Source organism: Eptatretus burgeri, chromosome 6, assembly GCF_056783735.1.
Source record: "Eptatretus burgeri isolate ZD-2024b chromosome 6, Ebu_testis_v1, whole genome shotgun sequence".
Classification (NCBI taxonomy): domain Eukaryota; kingdom Metazoa; phylum Chordata; class Myxini; order Myxiniformes; family Myxinidae; genus Eptatretus; species Eptatretus burgeri.
The window spans coordinates 8,564,135-8,583,676 of NC_140966.1; the positions used below are offsets into that span (position 1 = coordinate 8,564,135).

At 43.0% G+C, this 19,542-nt stretch overlaps 1 protein-coding gene across 2 annotated transcripts in view; it reads right to left on the reverse strand.

Annotated features, from left to right (window-relative positions):
- LOC147024199 (uncharacterized) overlaps nt 1–19,542 on the reverse strand; it is a 147,166-nt gene that overhangs the window by 103,303 nt on the left and 24,321 nt on the right. The window contains exons 1-3 of one of the 2 annotated variants that reach the window (XR_015058811.1): nt 12,033–12,140; nt 10,288–10,364; nt 7,764–7,797 (exon numbers count right to left, since the gene is read on the reverse strand). Coding sequence is in view for 1 of the 2 variants with exons in the window: in XM_085883671.1 (XP_085739797.1) it covers nt 7,764–7,797; nt 10,288–10,364 (111 nt within the window). In the remaining variant the exon portion in view is untranslated. Of the gene's footprint in view, nt 1–7,763; nt 7,798–10,287; nt 10,365–12,032; nt 12,141–19,542 lie in introns of those variants that run through there. The other variant, XM_085883671.1, reaches the window with a different exon arrangement.

Genomic DNA, 19,542 nt, shown 5'->3' on the forward strand with positions numbered 1-19,542 from the left:
TCAGATCTCTAAAATTATCAATTTTCATCCGATTCACTTGAAATTTAGAGAGGAGTTGCATATTTGGTCATTGAATTCAATTTTTGAGGTCAAATTTGCTTTATGAATTTTGCAAGTATCGTGCTCTGCATGACGCCTTTTTGTTTGTTTGTTTGTTTGTCTGTGTGCAGGATATCTCAAAAAGTTGTGGACGGATTCGGATGAAACGTTGAGGACAGTTTGGGGGTGTGACAAGGAAGAACTGATTCGATTTTGGTGATGATTCATATCCCGATACGGATACAAGAATTTTTAAAGTGATTCTTCTCCATTGAGAGATTGGGCCAAAAACGAAATATCGCATGATATTTAAAATATATATTGGGACCGATATGTTCTTGTGGATGAGGCATTGCATGATGGAGGTATGTGCTCTACCTTGTGCCCTTGTAATTTGGTCTGTGCAATCAATCTTTCACGAGCCTAGACAATGTAAAAAAATTTAAAAGATTATGTTTTTAACAATGCCCCGACATTCGTGGACCACGACATTTGCAGGATTCTTCAGGAATGTGTATGCATATATCCAGTGAATAGGGGGCTCCAACAGTACTTTTGTGGATGTGCAGTTGCACGTGTGTGTATGCATACATTACCACAAGGGAACTTCGAAAGACAGCAGTGCCTCGGTCACAATGGTCCACTCAAATCACTCATATGGGAGATATGTGTATACTCTGGAGCGTGTGTGTGTGTGTGTGTGTGTGTGTGTGTGTGTGTGTGTGTGTGTGTGTGTGTGTGTGTGTGTGTGTGTGTGTGTGTTTGGGGGGGGGGGTTAATTCAGCATAACCAATCATTCTCTTTGCTAACCCCACCTCATACTCTCTGTCTCTTCCTCCCTTCTCCTAATAAAGTGCAGTACTCCCCTCCCACACCTATCTATCTATGTCTGTCTGTCTGTCTGTCTGTCTGTCTGTCTGTCTGTCTGTCTGTCTGTCTGTCTGTCTGTCTGTGTCTCTCTGTCTGTCTCTCTCTCTCTCTCTCTCTCTCTCTCTCTCTCTCTCTCTCTCTCTCTCTCTCTCTCTCTCTCTCTCTCTCTCTCTCTCTCTCTCTCTCTCTCTCTCTCTCTCTCTCTCTCTCTCTCTCTCTCTCTCTCTCTCTCTCTCTCTCTCTCTCTCTCTCTCTCTCTCTCTCTCTCTCTCTCTCTCTCTCTCTCTCTCTCTCTCTCTCTCCCTCCCTTCCCTTCCCTCATCCTCTTTCTCTCGCTGCCACCCCCTCCTCACACCCCTCCCTCCCAGTGTATAGTGACCTGTGGTGAGGTGTCACTCCCCCTTCCTCTCCCTCCCCTCATTCCTTGCTCCCCCCGCCTCCTCTCTCTCCTTTCTCTCCCCTCTCTCCTCTCCCCCCTTCTCTCCCCTCTCCCTTCCCCATATCTCTTTCTCTCCCACCCTCCCTCCTCTCTCCCCTCCCCCTACCTCTCCCCTCTCCCTCCCCCATATCTCTTTCTCTCCCACCCTCCCTCTTCCTCGCTGTTACTCCTCTGCCACTCCCCTCCTTCTCCTCTCCCCTCCACCTCCTCTCCCCTCATCTCCCCCTCCCCAACAACAAGGCTGAAATCTAGAAGGGTGCATCGATGTACTTGAAACAAGAATGGCACTCCTCGATGTCGCGACATCAACTGATCTGCCTCCACCCACATTGTCACATCATCATTATACATACTTGTACCAAGTTTGATTTAAGTCCTTTCAGCTGTTCTAAAGTATCACATTTTTCCCTGAGTTGACCTCTGACCTTTACCCTTTTATGCTTAAATCTAATCAGTTCATCTTTGCATCATAATACTATTTACTTGTACCAAGTTTGGTCAAAATCACATCACTGGTTCACAAGTTAGCTCGGTAACAGAATTTTTACCTAACGGAACCTCTGACCTTTGATCTCTTAACTCCATCATCTATTCAGTTCATCTTTGCATCATTATACAAACTTGTATCAAGTTTGACGTACATCCCTTCAGCAACTCTTAAGTTATCATGGTAATGAAAACCCATCATGCATGGACGGATGGGCACATGCACAGATGGACGGACAGACAATGCGAAAACATAACGCCTCCGGCAACTTCGTTGGCGGAGGCATAAAAATGGGGATTGAACAATTTGTTTGCAAATAAGATATATCGTCATTAGTCTGTTTATCTGCCGTGAGGCAGCTTAGAAAGCAATACTGCTGAAAATGAGCAAGATGAGCAATTGTTGCCTCTTGCTGTTTCAGATTTTTTTTCTAAAGATGTCACTGACCAGGGATATTAATATATTAATTCTGCATCCAGTTAGCCTTGATCTACTGTTGTTTCTGCTGTTGATTGTACTGTATTTGCCATGAATACATTGGACATTATTGGTCTATGTACAGTACCGTACATAGTCTAAACGACAGCAGTTTCCTCATTCTGCAATGGTATTCAAAAAAGTGTACGCGCGACATTTCAAGCTGGGTCCTGAAAAGATAGGACACGTGGGCCAAGGAGGGTATCTCAGAGGTAGCACGCTTGCCTTTGAGCCGTCTAGTGTGGGATTGATTCTTGATATGACTACAAACTGTCAGATTTGTGCTTCGTTAGATGATGCGTCGCATCAATGAGTGTGCCATCCGTCGGATGGGACTTCAAGCTGGTGTCCCATCTGCTACCATTTGCTGGTGGACAGTAAATATCCCATAATGTCTTTCATAAGAGTCGACTATTGTGTGCCAGTATCCTGGCCAAATTACAGCTTTCAACTGCCATGAAGCTTTTGCCAATCAGTCTATAGTGGAGTCCTCCAGGTACGCTCAGTTTGCCAAGGACACACAACATACCAGACTTTCCACCACATATGCCGTCCCATCACTATCCTTCAACGGATTTGATTACAATCTGCCTGAATAAGAGGAAACACACACACACTAAAACAGATGAAATGTAGGATGGTGAAGTGGCTCCTATATCCAGGTTGCACACGAAATATGATAAAAGGATGAAATCAGCCGGTGCAGCGAAGCAGCCAGTGGGCCACTTTTCCTTGACACCCAACAGTGAAGCAATTCACTCAATAATGAATCGCTATTCAAATATAGACTTTTTGTCCCAGTTGAATGAACTTTAAAGTTGTTGGATAAATTCAGAAACAGTTTGTCCTTAGCCTCCAAAACTAAAGCGAAGTTCCATAGAGAGCGAGTTATCTTGTCCAGCCTGCAGCTGCTGGTTGCATTATTTTCTGGGGGCACAGTTGTGCCACTGATGCAGTGCCCTCTATTACCAGTGCACTCGTACTCATTTCACCAACCTATCCTAGTTTGGCATCAACAGCCTTTGAATGAAATCCTTCATTCTGAAAGCTCAAACCAAGTATATCTGTAAATATTGTTATGCGGTGGATTAATTAAAGGTAGGTATGTTGGTAAAGAAGAACCGTATTCAAGGTAGACCCAAGCAAGGAGGTTGAGGAGAAAATGATGGAGGAAAAACTCTCAGCGAATAACATTTGAAAAAGGCTTTTAGACCTGAAAACAAGTGCACAAGTGAAGATAAATAGACATTTATACATGAAATGTGAATGCAAGTTACCTTACTTGACTACAATAGCAAGAGTCAAACATAGGTGTGTATCGCCCTCTGGAGGAATCAGCACGCTGCGCAGGTGGCTGTACAAACGACGCAAAGGGTACCCGCTACTACCTGTCAGAGTCATTCATTCTGGCAACATCATTGCAATACCTCCTGATGACAGCTATATATTCTTGGATGAAACCAATAAAATGTTGATTGAGGAATGCTGACCGCTGTGGGAAAGCAAGGAGAAGCTGATGTTTTGGTCCTCATATTCAAGTTGTTGCTCAATTTCCTCTATGAGCTGAAACACCAGATGGCGCTTGATGGTGTCCTTTCTTATCAAGTCTCCATTCAAGGTGGAGAGTGGAGTCCCAAGAGGCAGGGTCACCGTTGAAGGAAAATAGCAACTTTTGTACTGCGTTTTGCCCCTCTTTTACTCCGACGAAGAATTAACGCCCGAAATGTCAGCTTGATCTCCTTGCTTCCCAGGGTTGTTAGCATACCACAGTTGATGTCCTGTTGATTTCATCCATTGTTCTACCTGCCTGCCTGATCGGCAGATCGACACGAGCCTTCACAAGCAAGACCAGTTCTTCATTCTGCTCTCGATCCTGTCCTTCGGTAATCTGGTTTATTTGAAGTTTCATTCCGATTCTGATGAATAAAGTATATACCAAGATAAGCAATTTCATTGGATACTAACTGAAATACCTATGGCGTTTCCTAGGGAAATTTAATGAAACACAGGACTCTCATAGTTAAATTTGCTTTGTTGACAAAAATTCACAACAACCTCAACATATGAAATTCACAAAACATTATTCCATCGCTCCTGGAGAAAAAAAAAAAAACAGGCAGTATATAAATGACATACTCAGTCGAGGCCTGAACACCGAGGTGTAATAAACTTGTGTAAAGCTATATTTTTTAATGTCAGGTGCACATGTAAACAATTATCTTCATTAAATTTGTGTTGTTGATACCAAATCACGACAACCTCAACATACGATCTTTACAATACATATTACTCGATTGCTCCCGGAGGAAAAAAATGCACTCAGTGTAAAAGAACAAGATCCGATCAAGGCCTGAAGGTATATTATCTGGTTTTATCTGGGGTCAGTTTTTATCCAAACATAGCCCTCAAACTTCGTCTGGATGAAAGATGATGCCATGCAAAGTTTGGTCGCACTGCATAGTCCGAATGCACAAACCAACAAACAAGAAAAAGACATCGCGCAGGGCACGATACCTGCAAAATCCGCCCCCCTCGCCAAAGGTTGCCATAGATACATACAATGGTCCATTTCATTAAGGTTAAAATTCACACTCTTAATCAAAGTGCAGGTCAGTCGGATGAAAACTGATTATTTTTCAGATTGAAATTGATGATTTTAGAATGATGTTTAACCTTGAGTAGACCTTTGACCTCAAAAATAGTTGTTTTCCAAATTCAGTGATGTACTATGCAATTGCTACTTTACCATCAGGTTAATCATATGAAATTTTATGATTTTAGAAGTTTGACCTTGAGTTGACCTTTCATCTTTTGACCTCAAAAATAGTTGCTTCGCCAATTCAGTGATGGCCTTTGCAAATCGTGTTGAACATTCAAGTTAATATGATGTAAATTTACTAATTTACAGTTCAAAATTGATGATTTTAGAATTTTGACCTTGACTTGACCTTTGACCTTTTGATCTCAAAATTAGTTGCTTTCCTCATTCAGTAAGGTCTATGCATTTGCTGTTTAATTTTCAAGTCAATTGGATGAAAATTGTTGATGTTTCAGATAAAAATTGATGATTTTCGAAGTTTGACCTCGAGTTGACCTTTGACCCTTTGACCTCAAAAATGGGAGGTTTCCCAATTCTGTGAAGCAATATGCAAATATTGTTCAATTTTCAAGTCAATCGGAAGAAAAATGAGAATTTTAGAAATTTGACCTCAAGATGATGCTTGACCTTTGACCTCAAAATCAATTCGACTTCTCAGTTAAGACTACCTCTACAACTTGGTAAAGTTTCATGATGATTTGTTTCGAATTGTGACCTGTAGGCAACAAACAGACAGACAGACAGACAGAATAAGAAGACGTCGGGCAGAGCACGATACTTGCAAAATTCATAAAACTCATTTGACCTCAAAAATAATTGTTGGTTGCATTCAATGACCAAATACACAACTCTTCAAATTTAAAGTGAATCGGATGAAACATTAAGGATTTTAGAAATACCACTTTAGTTGTTGACCTTGGGCCTGTGTTGACCTTAAAAATAATTGTTTGGTTGAATTCAGTGACCAGAAATATAAATCCTCTTCAAATTTCATGTCAATCGGATGAAAATTGAGGATTTTTGAAATACTAGCTAAGTTGTTGACCTTTGGCCCAGGTTGACCATTTGGTCTATGTTGACCTCAAAAAAATGGCTTGTTGAATTAATTTGCATGAAATAGAAATCTTCTTCAAATTTCAAGTCAATCGGATGAAATTTGAAGAATTTAGAAATCACACCGAGTTGTTGTCCTCTGGCCTATGTTGACCTTTTGGTCTATGTTGACCTCAAAAATAATTGGCTAGTTGAATTCAGTGACCTGATATATAAATCCTCTTCAAATTTCATGTCAATTGGATGAAAATTGAGGATTTTAGAAACCCCACCAAAGTTTTTGACCTTTGGCCTATGTTGACCTTTTGACCTTAAAAACAAAAGGCTTCTTCCTTATGACAAACTCTACCATGTGGTGAAGTTTCGTGAAGATCGGTTTAAAATTGTGACCTGTAAGCGACAAACAGACAGACAGACAGACAAACAGACACAGACAGACAGACAGACAGACATAGACAGACAGACAAACAGACACAGACAGACAGAATAACAAAATCGACTGACCAATATACTTAAAAAAAAAATTCGATTTTGCAAGTAACAAACTTTCTTCTTTATTTATTGGACTAGAAAGAGTCCCCATCCCAAGTGACATGAAAAGTTAGCAAGAGTATCCGTCCACAGTAATGGGAAAAGTTTGTTATTTTCTTAATTTAAATAATATTTCATGGACTTCAAAAAGGTCAATTGTGTTGCACTCTTGGTTTCGCTAAGCCAAAGGTCTGAGCTACTTATATTGTCAATCACAAAATGGTGATGCAACATAAGGTGGCGAACGTTGGATTTGTCTAAAAAGAGAGAAAAATATTCTGGTTGGAAAATAAAATTTGGCATCAACATTACTCATGCCTGTTCTCCTGTCATTTCAAAATTGAATGTTGAGCTTTTCAAATGCAGTGCAAGAAGTGGCCGCTGTAAACGGGAGACAGACAAACACACGGACAGACACGACGGTTCACAATATATAACAGATGACTTCCCTTTCAAGGAACTTCAACACAGAAAGAGACCATTCGGCCCTTGAAGCCTGTAAATGGCTGCAAACCTGTGATTTTTTTTTGTTGTTGTTGTTGTTGTATACTTGTGGAAGAGCTAGAACACGAAACGGATCAGGACGCAAAAAGAACAAAAGGAACATTAGCACGGATCAGGCATTACGTGGCGGAGGTATGTGCTCTACCGAGTGTCCTTCCAGTTTTAAGAATCTTTTTATTACTTGTTTCTTTACTTTTTTTTAGAAATATATGCAGATGTTCGACTGATTTACAAATGGTGTATTACAAACTTTATAGAAGTGCTCACATTGTAATGGTACTGTACATACTTTACAGACGATCTAACATTCGAAGTAGCACGTACTTCATAAAAATTGTGTGGGTTGTTGCTCTCACCGACTTACTGATAATATTCCACCATTAACCATACCCATATAGTGATATAGGTCTGATTGGCCAAAGGGCAAATTTTGTCTTGCAGCCCCAACCCCATCAGGCTGATTGACACTCGTAGTCCCCCCCCCTCCCTCCCCTCCACCCCTCTGGTCCCTTCCTATTCCTTTACAAAGAAATGTAGTTTTGCGTACTTTTCGTGAAATCCTTTCAAGCTATCAAAATTTCGATAACAAAGGATGCTGCACCAAGTGAAACTATGTTGGATGGTACCAGTCATTGTCATTGAGAGAGACAGCTCAGAAATACACGATCTGAAGATGATTATTATTATCATCATCATTACTTACAGAGTAACTGCCCTATGGGCGATGTTGTTGCAAGCATGCAGCATGTTCTTCTGACACATACCTTTATTTGGGTGGTGTGGAGGTAACTGACAGCTCTGGAGAGGCAAAAAAAAAAAAAACTCCGGGTTACATGCATGGAGCAAAAACATACCTCCTGCTTATAATTCAAAACAACTCACTGCACTGGAAAACGTGGGGACAGAAATATTGCACTGTAAATGGTGGAGGCTTGTAATGCCATGGAAAACCTGGAGGTGGCAGTACATGACACACATTAACACAGAGAATTTGTGTCCCCCTTTTCCTCCCTCCCAAGACAACCAACAAAGATAAAAACACCCATATACATTAATTGGGGTCACACTGATTCGATGTAATAAGTCTTTTTGTAATTGGCCAAGAACTGTAGGAGTCTCTCTATCGAGTGCAGCCTGTGGCTGCTGGTTGCATCATTGGTTGGGACGCGGCTATGCCGCTGATGCAGTGTCCCCCTTACCAGTACACTGGTACTCATTTTGCTGACCTCGGAAGGATGACAGGCTGAGTCAACCTCCTGGTGTATATTAATTCAGTGGCCAATGGGGCTTGAACTCAGGACCCTAGGATTCCAAACCGCCACCCTAACCACTACGCCAACACCAGGCTGAACTGCAGTAGGAGTGTGACAAAGAAACACACTGGTCTGTGAGTTTTGAGGATAAGGGAAGAAAGGGGGAAGTGATTGTGAATTTAATATTCCATATTTATTTAATTTTCACATTGTTCTTAACAAATGGGAACAGGAACAACGCAGGCATGATAGGCTGAATGCCTTCTCATGCACCAAACTTCCCTGTACAACATTGTTAAGAACGGGAAGAAATGGGTAAGGGGGGACAGAGAGTTATGGGTGGGGGTGCATGGAGTTGGAAAGAGGGAGATTGAGACGTTGGGAGGGGAAAATTGAGGATGGGGTTGGGAGGGGGGTTGAGTACTTGGGGTTTGGGGCAGTTAGGGACTTGAAGAAAAAGAAAAGGGGAGAGGATGACAGAGGTAGGTTGGGGGAGGAGGGGGTTTGAGTTGGAAGTTGAATTCAGCTGGAATTGAGGGCTTTGAGGATTTTGAGTGTGGAGGGGGAGGGGGTTGAGGATTTTGAGTGTGGGGGAGGGGGTTGAGGATTTTGAGTGTGGGGGGAGGAGGGGGTTGAGGATTTTTGGTTGCGCGGAAGTTTGAGGATTTGAAGAAAGGGGAGGGGAGCACAGAGTTTGGTTGTGGTGGTGGGGGGCAGAGAGAGGACAGAGTTGGTAGGGGGGCAGAGAGAGGACAGAGTTGGGAGGGGGGGTTGAGGATTTGGGATTGTGTGTGTGTGTGTGTGGGGGGGGGGGTTGGGAACCTGAAGTCACATTTTACATTATGCAGAATTTTCATGGGTCCCAGATAGTCCAGTTGGGTTTTTTAGGGGTCCTTTGGGTCTTTTGGGTCCTCTTAGTATTTAGGTCCTTGTGGTCTTTTGGGTCTTGGAGGTAGTTTGGGTCCTTGGGATATTTTGAGTCCTCTGGGTCCTTTGGGTATTTTAGGTGTTCAGGGTCCTCGGGGTCTTTTGGGTACTCAGGGTCTTTTGGGTGTTTTGGTTCCTTGGATTATTTCGGATCTTTTCGATCTTTGGGGTCTTTTGAGTATTTAAGGGTCTTTGGGACCTTTAAAGGTCTTTCGGGTCTCTTAGGTCTTGAGATCTTTTCAATATTTTAGGTCTTTTAGGTATCTGGGGTCTTTGGAGTCCTTGATGACTTTTGGATCATTGAGGTATTTTGGGTCTATTGGGTCCTCTGGGTCTTTGGGGTCGTCAATGACTTTTGGGTCTTTTTGGTCTACTGAGACTTCGGGGCTATTGGGTCATCAGGGTCTCTTGGGTCATCGGGGTCTTATGGGTCCTCTGGGTCTTATAGGTCTTTGGAGTCCTCCATGAATTTTGGATCTTTTGGGTTGATGTACATCTTTGGGGTTGTGGAAGAAAAAATAATTATATTCATTTATTCTCAATTATATTCACTTGTTGCTTTTTCTTGAACACAGCATAAAATAAGGTTTTACTTTTGTACTGGAGTCAAATTGACTTGTCAATAAAATTTCCCTTTTCCCGACTGTGTTTTGACTTCCATAGTAATATAGATAGATGACTTGGGTCTTCGGGGTCTTTTGGGCATTTAAGGGTCTTTGGGTCATTTAATGGTCTTTTGGGTCTTTTAGGTCTTTGGGGACTTCTCTGTCTATTAGGTCCTCAGGTTATTTTTGGTCTTTGAGGTCCATTGGGTCTTTGGGGTCTTTTCAGTCTTTTGGGTCATTACGGTCATTTGTGTCCTCTGGGTCTTCAAGGTGTTTTGGATCCTTGGGGTCTTTGGAGTCCTTGGTGACTTTTTGGTCCCTGGGGTCTTTTATGTCCACAGTGTCGTTTACGTCCTCTGGGTACTCTCGGTTAAATATTTCAGTTGAAGTTGTGAGTGACGTCAGGTCAGTTATCCAACCAATGGGTGAAGAGCAGATATACATGCACACATAATCACATACACTAGCTCCATTATATACAGATATATAGATTGTTAGCTCACCTGGAGCATCGTTCCAGGGAACTTATGGGATGGTGCGTCGTCCGTCCATCCGTCCACAAACACTTGCAACTTCTTCTCTAAAACGACACACATGATTTCGATGAAACATGACCACAAATTTCATCACCCACAATGTACTAATGTTTGTTCACGACATTAAAAATATATATAATTGGTGTTTAAGGGAGTGTATGAGGGGGTTGCCCCCACAAAATATATATATTTGCTTTCTTCTTCGAAACTACACACACAATTTCAATGAAACTTCACCACAACCTTCATCGCCCATGATGTACCAAAGTTTGTTCACACTATATATAAAACAAATCGGAGCCTAAGGAATCTATCGGGGGTTGCCCCCCAAAATAGGTATTTCCTATATTCTCAGAAACTGCGCACACAATTCCGATGAAACTTGACTACAACCTTCGTCACCCGTGATGTACAGGAAGTTTGTTCACGAGCTTTTTTGAAAAATCGAGATCAAAGGGAGGATATGGGGGTGGCACCATAAAATATGTATTTGCTCTCCTCTCTGAAAGTACACACACAATTTCGATAAAACTTGACCACAACCTTCAACAGCCATGATGTACCAAAGTTTGTTCACACTTTAAAAAATAAAATAAAAATCAGGGTCTAAGACAGTTTTACGGGGGGGGGGGTGGTGGTTGCCCCCCAAAATAGGTGTTTGCGACAACATTGGTTCATTGGTACATTTTGCTGATTCCATCCCACATTGACTTCATCCTCAGTGTCATTATTCTATGAGGTGAGCTCCCAGGGGTATTGCCCCGATTATAAATTTTATGATTTATTATGATAAACGAGAAGAACATTTTATCGGTTTTGACCGATATCGGTTTTTTTGGCTTTTTCTTGCTTTTTCCATGGTCTGGAGTATTGAAAAGTGATCCCTACCTCGACAACCAGCTGAACAGACCAGATAGGCTCTCACATGTACCCGAAGCGACTTTTTGAGAAGATACTGCAACTTTACTTTTGTATATAGCGGGTGGGAGCGACGTTGTTTTCCGCGCCATTCATACATAGAGTCGTGCATGCGCACTCTCTGCGAGAACAACCTCCATGATATGCGAGTCCCTGTCAGACTTTCTGTGATAAGCAAGGAAATACAAAGATACACAAGTACATCTCGCACAGGAGGAAATCAATAGACCAATCATACCTGTGCACTGTCCCATAATCAACGCACTCTCACCCAAACCCAATTCACGAGCACACGATCCATCCATGACACCAACCTCACGTACACCACTAAATAATACAACCTGACCTCCACTCATTGGACAGGGGTTGGGTGAGCAACGGTTTTTGGGGTTAGTGGGGGAGAACAGGGATGGAGTAGTTTGGAGAGAGAGAGAGCAGTCAGGTGAAGGTTGCATTAATACCGATGACATGTTGATGTATGACAACACTTACAACTCAGAGAATCAATATCTCAAGATACATAAACGGTGAAACATGCACACAACACCTACAAATCACCCAATTCAATTACGGACAACCTTCCATATCTGCTGATTATATCGCTCGAAGCAGAAGCTGTCTGGATTAGCTTTACATGCCAAGGAATCAAAAGCACATCATTCCCTCGCATCTGGCTTTATCCCATCGCCAGTGATTTTGCAGCACGAGAAATGGAAAAGTGTCAACACGACAACCATCTGTTCAAATGTGAGTCACCCTCACTAACAACCAGCAGAAGACGGTTGGTTTCTCACCTGGTAACGCAGACTGGAAAAAAAGACGATGCTGTTATCATCTTCGCCTTGTCGACTGGAAAGCAAAAGCAAGAATAACGAGAAACAACACAAGTCGTCTAACTCAGGTTTTTGTAAGACTTGTAAGAAAATGCGTGAAGCATTAGTTCTGGGGGTTGCAAGGACAATAAAAACAGCGATTATTTCCGATTTTAAAACTTCACATTGATAGGCTTTAAAATCTTACTTTATCTAATCATTCAAAAAAAAGTTAAGCCTTTGCAAAAGTGCGTGGACGTCTGTAAAGTTTCCTTTTTGGGATGTTAACAGTCACAAGGGAGCTTCGGCAAACATGAAACGATGGATTAGCACTTCAAGTAACAACAAAAACAAAATGAAGAAAACAGGAATCAAATCTGAAACTTGAAAAACTCATCCGAGAGCTTAACCTCAACTTCGCGCTGGGAGAATAGCGTAGAGGTATATCCACATTGATCTGTTTAGCCTGAGTTAAATTCGTGGCCAAGCTATAAATTCTCATCCTGGTGTTCTGCAGGCAGGGCATGGCGTCAATCAGTGCGCCATCCCTCGGAGAGATGTTGAACTGGAGGACCCCACTGCCATTATTGATTGTTGGTGGGCATTAAGATTCCACAGAGTCTTTCATGAAAAGGAGGCGAATTATTACCAGCACCCTAAATAAATTCTAAATTCTTGCCTTGACATCACGTGCTGCACAAAATTTATTGGATTTCTGAATCCAGCCTCGGCTAATGGAGGAGCTAAATGAAAAATTGAAGCAGTTTTGTGAACGACCAAAGGATCTGGGAGGGGGCGGGGGGGAGAGGAGTTGTCATAAAAGGAAGAAAAGAGGAAGAACACAGAAATGTGTAACAATGGCCTGGACAATGCTGTTCTGGGGAAAATCAGTTTCGGTAGAAGAGATTGAGAGTTTGTAAAGATTAGCGCACGAGGTAACTAGAATGTCACCCAAAGAGTGCATACCTCCGCGAGGCTGAACAGTTTATGTTGTGTATCCCACTGATAAACCGGATCTACATCCAGACCTGAACTACAATCGAATCGGCTTGTTCTTGTCACGGAGTCCACAACTTTTTTTTTTTTGAAATATCGTGCTATATATCGTTTTTGGCCCCATCTTTCAATGGTGATGAATCACTTAAAAAGTTATAGTGTCCAAATCCGGATCTGGATAGTCACCAAAATCTAATAATTTCATGTTTGTCACACATCGAACCTGTCCACCACGTGTCATCCAAATCAGTCCAAAACTTTGTGAGATATCCTGCTCACAGACAAATAAACAAAAAACAGGGGTGAAAACATAACCTCCGTCCACCTTCGGTGGAAATTGTCCACCATACCCTCCATCCACGAAAACCCCTTGGGAACTCCTCCCGTGGAGGGGACAAAAAAAAGTTAAAAAGAGAAAAAAAAAAAAGAGTGCGTGGAGGCAGAGCCAGATAACAGCCATTTTGGAATCCTGCAGGCGGTGTGGCGGCTCTCACACTGATGTCTTATTGGCAAAAGTGGCCCCCTTCTAAAAAAATAGTGAAGATCACTGTTCTATGGAGAATAGCCAGACCCAGACTATAGCCTTTGATGGCAGTTTGGAGATATGATTCTCCTACAAAAGGATAAAGCAGATAGTGAGGCCAAGGAGTTCCAGGGACTGCACCTCTTCTAATAGCTGTCGAGAGAAATGGATTGGATATTTTTAATGCTGATTCTTGGGGAGAAAGTCTAAAAGTGTCACTTGCTTGGATGTAACATCATGTTGTTTATATATATATATATATATATATATATATATATATATATATATATATATATATATATATATACAATGTCAAGGCTCATATAAGAGCGAACACACAGAACACACAACAAGGGGAGCAGAAGACAAGAGGGGCATGAGAGGAAAGCACAAAACAGTGGGGAACAGAGACATTAGGAGATCTGTGGAAGGGAGAAGGATGGGGTGGGGTACACATGGTAAACAAGATGGACACCACAGGGACTTTCAGGAAGAAAAATAGGGAATTTGAAGGAGGGGTTGGGGTAGATTAACGGCGGTAGTAAAGATTATGGATTTGGATGGGGGAAGATATAAGAGATGGTGATGAACAGCTGTTTTGAAGACAGAGAGGGAAGAGTGGGATTGAAGAGAGTGTGGGAGTTTCTTCCAAAGGCAGGAAAAAGAGGAATGAAGGAGTGAAGGTGACCAACGATCTTGATTTTGGTAGTTTTATCAGAAAGGTGCTGGTGGAACTTGAGAGCCCTGCATAAATATCGGAGGGACAGATCGCAGACAGAGCAGGGGCTAGGCTGGAGAGGAGATGGTAGGAGATAGAAAGACCACCGACCTGTCTGCAGTGAGTGAGAGACCCAAAGACTCAGCCTCATTGCGGAAGATACCGATGATCTTAAATGCCTTGTTTTCCCCAGCGTGAAGCCAAGAAAGGTAGGGAGGACCAGGCCAGAGGGGAGAGCAGTACCCCCCCCCCATCAGGCTATGGATAAAGGCTTTGTATGTGGTCAGGGGCTCAGGTGGGCCGAGGAAGGACTTTGCACGAAGGAGGATGCCCAATCGGCGACTGGCTTTGGAGGCCAGCTTGGAAATGTGGCTTTCCCTGGAAAGATCATGGCAGACAATGAGACCCAGAAGCTTGAATGAAAGGACTTCTTAAAGAAGATTGTTGAGAAAGTAGATGTGGGGGGGGGGGGCTTCCAGACGGTCATTTCAGAGAGACATCGTGAGAATGTGAGATTTGTCAAAAATTGAAAGACATGTTCCACGTGTTGGACCAGCTTGTGATTTTATCCAGATCTGCATAGAGTGAAGAGGCTGTTGCTTTCCGATCTGAGGGATGACAGATGTTATGGCAGAGGGTGGAGTCAGCATAGAGCGAAAGAGGATTTTCCAGAGTCGGAGTCGGAGAGATCATTGATGAAAACCAGAAAAAGAACAGGGCCCAGAACGCGACCTTGAGGAACTCCAGCCTGGACAGGAAGGGGGGATGAAATAACTCCATCTCGGGCCACACGTTGGCTGCGACAGGAGAGGAAGTCTGCGAGCCATGGGTGGAGATGGCCTGGATACCATAGGAAGAGAGTTTCGTGAGCAGGACAGGGTGACAGACCATGTCAAAAGCAGGCGATATGTCTTGGGATACGGCTCTGATTTCATGTCTGACATTTGAGGACCTCCATCCATTGTTGGGAGAGCAGAAGCAGCATGTCCAAGGTAGAGTGACCTGGTCTGAAACCAAATTGATTATCGGAAATCAAGCCATTGGAGAAGAGGAAGGATTTAATGTCTGAAGTGATGATGGATTCCATAACCTTGCTGATGATAGGAAGAAGGCTGATTGGTCTGTTGTTGCAGGGATCTATTTTTTCACCTTTTTTGTGCAGAGCGGTGATGTTTACTGATATCTAAGCAGATGGCAGATGACCTTGAGAAAATGATAGGGTGACTAGAACAAATAGAGGGTGAGCAAGAGCAGCAGAGCAGGTTTTTAGGACACGTGGGCTGATTCTGTTTGGACCCGTTGCAGAATCTGTGTCGAGGTTTGACAGCAAGCTCTCCACTTTGTCAGGAGAAAAGGATACAGAGTCCAGGAACAGCTTGGTATGACTGCATACGGTGGGTACAGAAAGTGTTGGGTTTGGGACACAAGATTTATGTGCAAACACGGAGTTTAGGCATTCAACCTTTTCGTGTGCAGTGTAGGCTGTGTTGCCATTTGAGGGAATGGAGGTGATGGAGGGGGAACATACACCAGAAACAGACTTAACTGGATGCCACCAGGATTTGGAGGAGTGAGAGAGGTTTGAGAGTTCAGACTTGAGATTCGAAAGATGTTGTTTTATGGCTCTCCTGAGGGTAGATACACACAATTGTTCCGACCTTTAAGGAAGGAACTGAAATTGCCTTCAGTTGGATTTGTCTTCCGTGAGGCGAAGGCAAGTTGTTTCAGAACAACTGCCTCACCTGGACAGGAGCTTCAGTGTACCATGGGCGGGAGGAAGGGTCGGACAACTGAAGATGAGATGGGATAAATCTGTGCATGAGAGAGAGAGAGCAAATGTCTTTAAAATAATTTCCAGGATGAGTTGATGTCAGAGGAAGTAGAGATGGGAGACCAGTGTAGAAGTTTGATGGCTGCTTGAAGACCCTGACAGTCAGCCAAACTGAAATGCCAGACTCGACGGTACCGAGCTGGTTCTCTAATAACAGCCAGAGAGATGTATACTTTAACAAGAATATGGTCGGATGAACCGATCGGAGCAGACGAAGAACAACAGATATTTTCTGGAAATTGTTCCAAAAGAGAGGGAGTACCATTGGTTGAGATCCGGGTCGGGAAGTTTACAGATTGAGTCAGTCCCAATGAGTCGCAAAAGTATTTTGCTGAGGTGCCATGGCAGGTGAGAGAGGTACCCACACCCAGCCAACTGGAATGATAACAATTGGAGTCACCACATGTGAGGAAAAGAGAGAGTTTGGCTGAGTGGATAGAAGTTGGTCCATGTTTTCGGATAGTGAGATGGAAATGGAGCCATCACTGTTTGGTGGACGGCACAACACACATATAAACATAAAGAGAGCAACTCCTCCCCCAGGATGAGACGAATGATAAAGATCTTCAAAAACTTCATGCAGAAGATCAAGGACAACTATCACAGCATAAGGAGTTACGCCATCCTGCATGTTAACCATTATGTATCCAACTCTAAACCCTTTCAAGCATGACAACGTGTCGGGTGAAATAACTTTCCCTTCAATAAATAACTCATAATATCCAAATTTAAACGTCACCACATCCAAAAAGGCAATGAACACTTTTTACACGAGATTATATTGACATATGATGTGTCTGCCTGGTGCGAAAAAAAAATTCTGCTTTAATAGGATCGGAAGATCATTTTTCTGTCCAAACCGTAGAGCTGTATATACAAAAACCACACAATGAAGTTCCACCATTGTGCACTTGGGTTTTTTTTCTTGCAGGGAAGGGAAACTTGAAGTGTGAGCTTCTGCCACAGTTTTATTGTTATCATAAGCTCGCGGGATAGCCGGGACTCGAGAGATGTGCAAACTCGCCTCTAAAGCTATAGAGCCTGGGTTTGAATCTCGCCCCAGCTCGAAAGTGCCATCCCGGTCTTTAACAGGTAGGGTGGTGATTCATCAATGTGTGTGCCATCCCTCGGGTGGACGTTAGACCCGGTGTCGCATCTGCCAGCATCAGTTGGTGAACGTTAAAGATCCCACAGTATCCTTCTTGAAGAGTGGGCGAGCCATTGCCGGTCCCCTGAACAGATTCCAAATTCCTGTCCTAACCCAGAAGAGGGTGTTGTTTCAGCAGCACAGCCACACACTCAGCCAATGATCCTACCGCACAGCTTTGTGCTGCATATGAAAGAAGAAAAGGAATTTTCTCGTCGTGTTCAGGAGTAGTTTATAAGCAGAAATTTGTTGTGTTGACATGGATGCCAGTTATTGAATGTATACCACTTATAAGGAATCGAACATTAGTTCTTCATGTGCTTCATTGTGGAAACGAAGCCAATCCCCTTGTTTGGCACAATATATCCATTAATGTTCTCCAACCATGTCCAACGGATAAAGGGTTAATACCCTTGAAGTTGCCTTGGCCTTTTGTCACTGGCAGAGGGCTCCATTGCTGCCCAAGGAAGGACATTAGCATTAGAATGGAAGTTTTGCTTATTGTCATTCTTCTCAGGTCTCATACAGCTTGTTTCCCACATGGGCATGACCCAATGTCCGGTTCCAGTACAGCAGCACCGTCCGGCTCAGCGCCATTGACATTTACCAGTTCTTCATCTCCGAAGGCTTTGAAGCGGTGAAGCATTGCACACAATATGTCCCACCCTGCCCGTAACCCTCACCCAAAGTAAAAATAAATAAATAAATAAATAAATAAATGTGATCGCTTGAAATTTCATCGCAGAGCGCCGAATCGGGTTACCCACCAATTTACTTAATTATTGAATGCCCCCATTTTCCTGCAAAACGTGCAATGTTGACGTCTTCCTGGGAATGCCAATGGGCACAAGCATTTAATTAAGTGGCGAACATGGTTTTAGACTCCAGTTTTATTACTGAAAATACAACTGACTTGTTTTTCCTCTGATTATTGGCATCGAGCTGTCAGTTTGAGTAAGGGACGCCTCTCAGTCAATGCTTGTTTTGTCATGTTTCCTGCTATCATGTAACCCATAAGGCTCCAGTGTTGGCTTAACGGTTCGAGTGGTGGCCTTGGGATCCTAGGATCCTGAGTTCAAATCCTGCTCGGCTGTTGAATTAATACCAGGTGGGGCTGTCTCTGCCTGTCATCCTTCCGTGGTGAACAAAATGAGTGCCAGCTTGCTGGTATGCTGTGTCGAAGTGGCGACCCGTCCAGTATTGTGTCCAATAGCCAAGGAGACTGCTTAGGCAGCACCAATGCTCTGCACAGAGTACGTTCCCAATCGATGGATGGATGGATGACTGGCTTCAGATCTTAGGGTCTCAAGTTCAAGATCCTGTTATATTCGTTGAATTAACAGCAGGTGTGTTGACTCAGATTGTCATCCTTCTGAGATCTGCTGAATGAGTACCAGCTTACTGGTACCAAGGGCACTGTATCAGCAGCACAGCCACATCCCCAGGAAATGATGCAAGCAGCAGCCATAGACTGCATCCAAATATATAGTTGTTGTTTTTTTAATTAATGTAACCCATGTAGATTTACACCTTAACACATTATTGGCGACATGCATCACAGTACAGATGGACCATTTAATTACAGGCCGGTGCTATATACTATTAAGGCTTTCCTGTTGAAAATGTGATACATGATATGCGATCTCTAAATACTTGTGACTAAGTCCAACAGGGTGGTGCGGAGGTGACGCACTTACTAATATGAGCTATCAAGTCTGGGATCAAATCCTGACCAAACTATAAACCGTCCGATTGATCTTCACAGGCAGGGCGTTGCATCAGAAAATTTGTTCCATCAGATAACATTTGCTGGTAGATGTTAAAGATCCTCCGGTGAGCTTTTTCGCCGACACCCTGAGCAAATTACAAATTCCTGCATCTCAGTGGTGTTTCCTGTATCGAGGTGGCGACCCATCCATAGACCATGATCGTAACCCCCTAACGAAAGTGCAACCAAACAACATCAAAAGTAAATCATCCACTTCATCACAACAAACAGTAAACACACAACCTTCTCTCTATGTTCCCAAACCCCCCCAACTCCCCTCTGATTTTTTTAAAATTACATTTGCACAGTGGGAAGGGAGAGGAGTCCTTTTGACTGGTGGAGTAAGTGGTGGGTTAATGCTGAAATAATTGTGGAGGATGGTTTGGAGGGATTCATGAGTACCGAGTAATCAAGATAATCAATACATAATCACATCTTCTTTGCAGTACAAGGACGGTACAAAGCATTTGTTGTATGGACCAATGTGTATGGCTATATTGGTAAGGGCT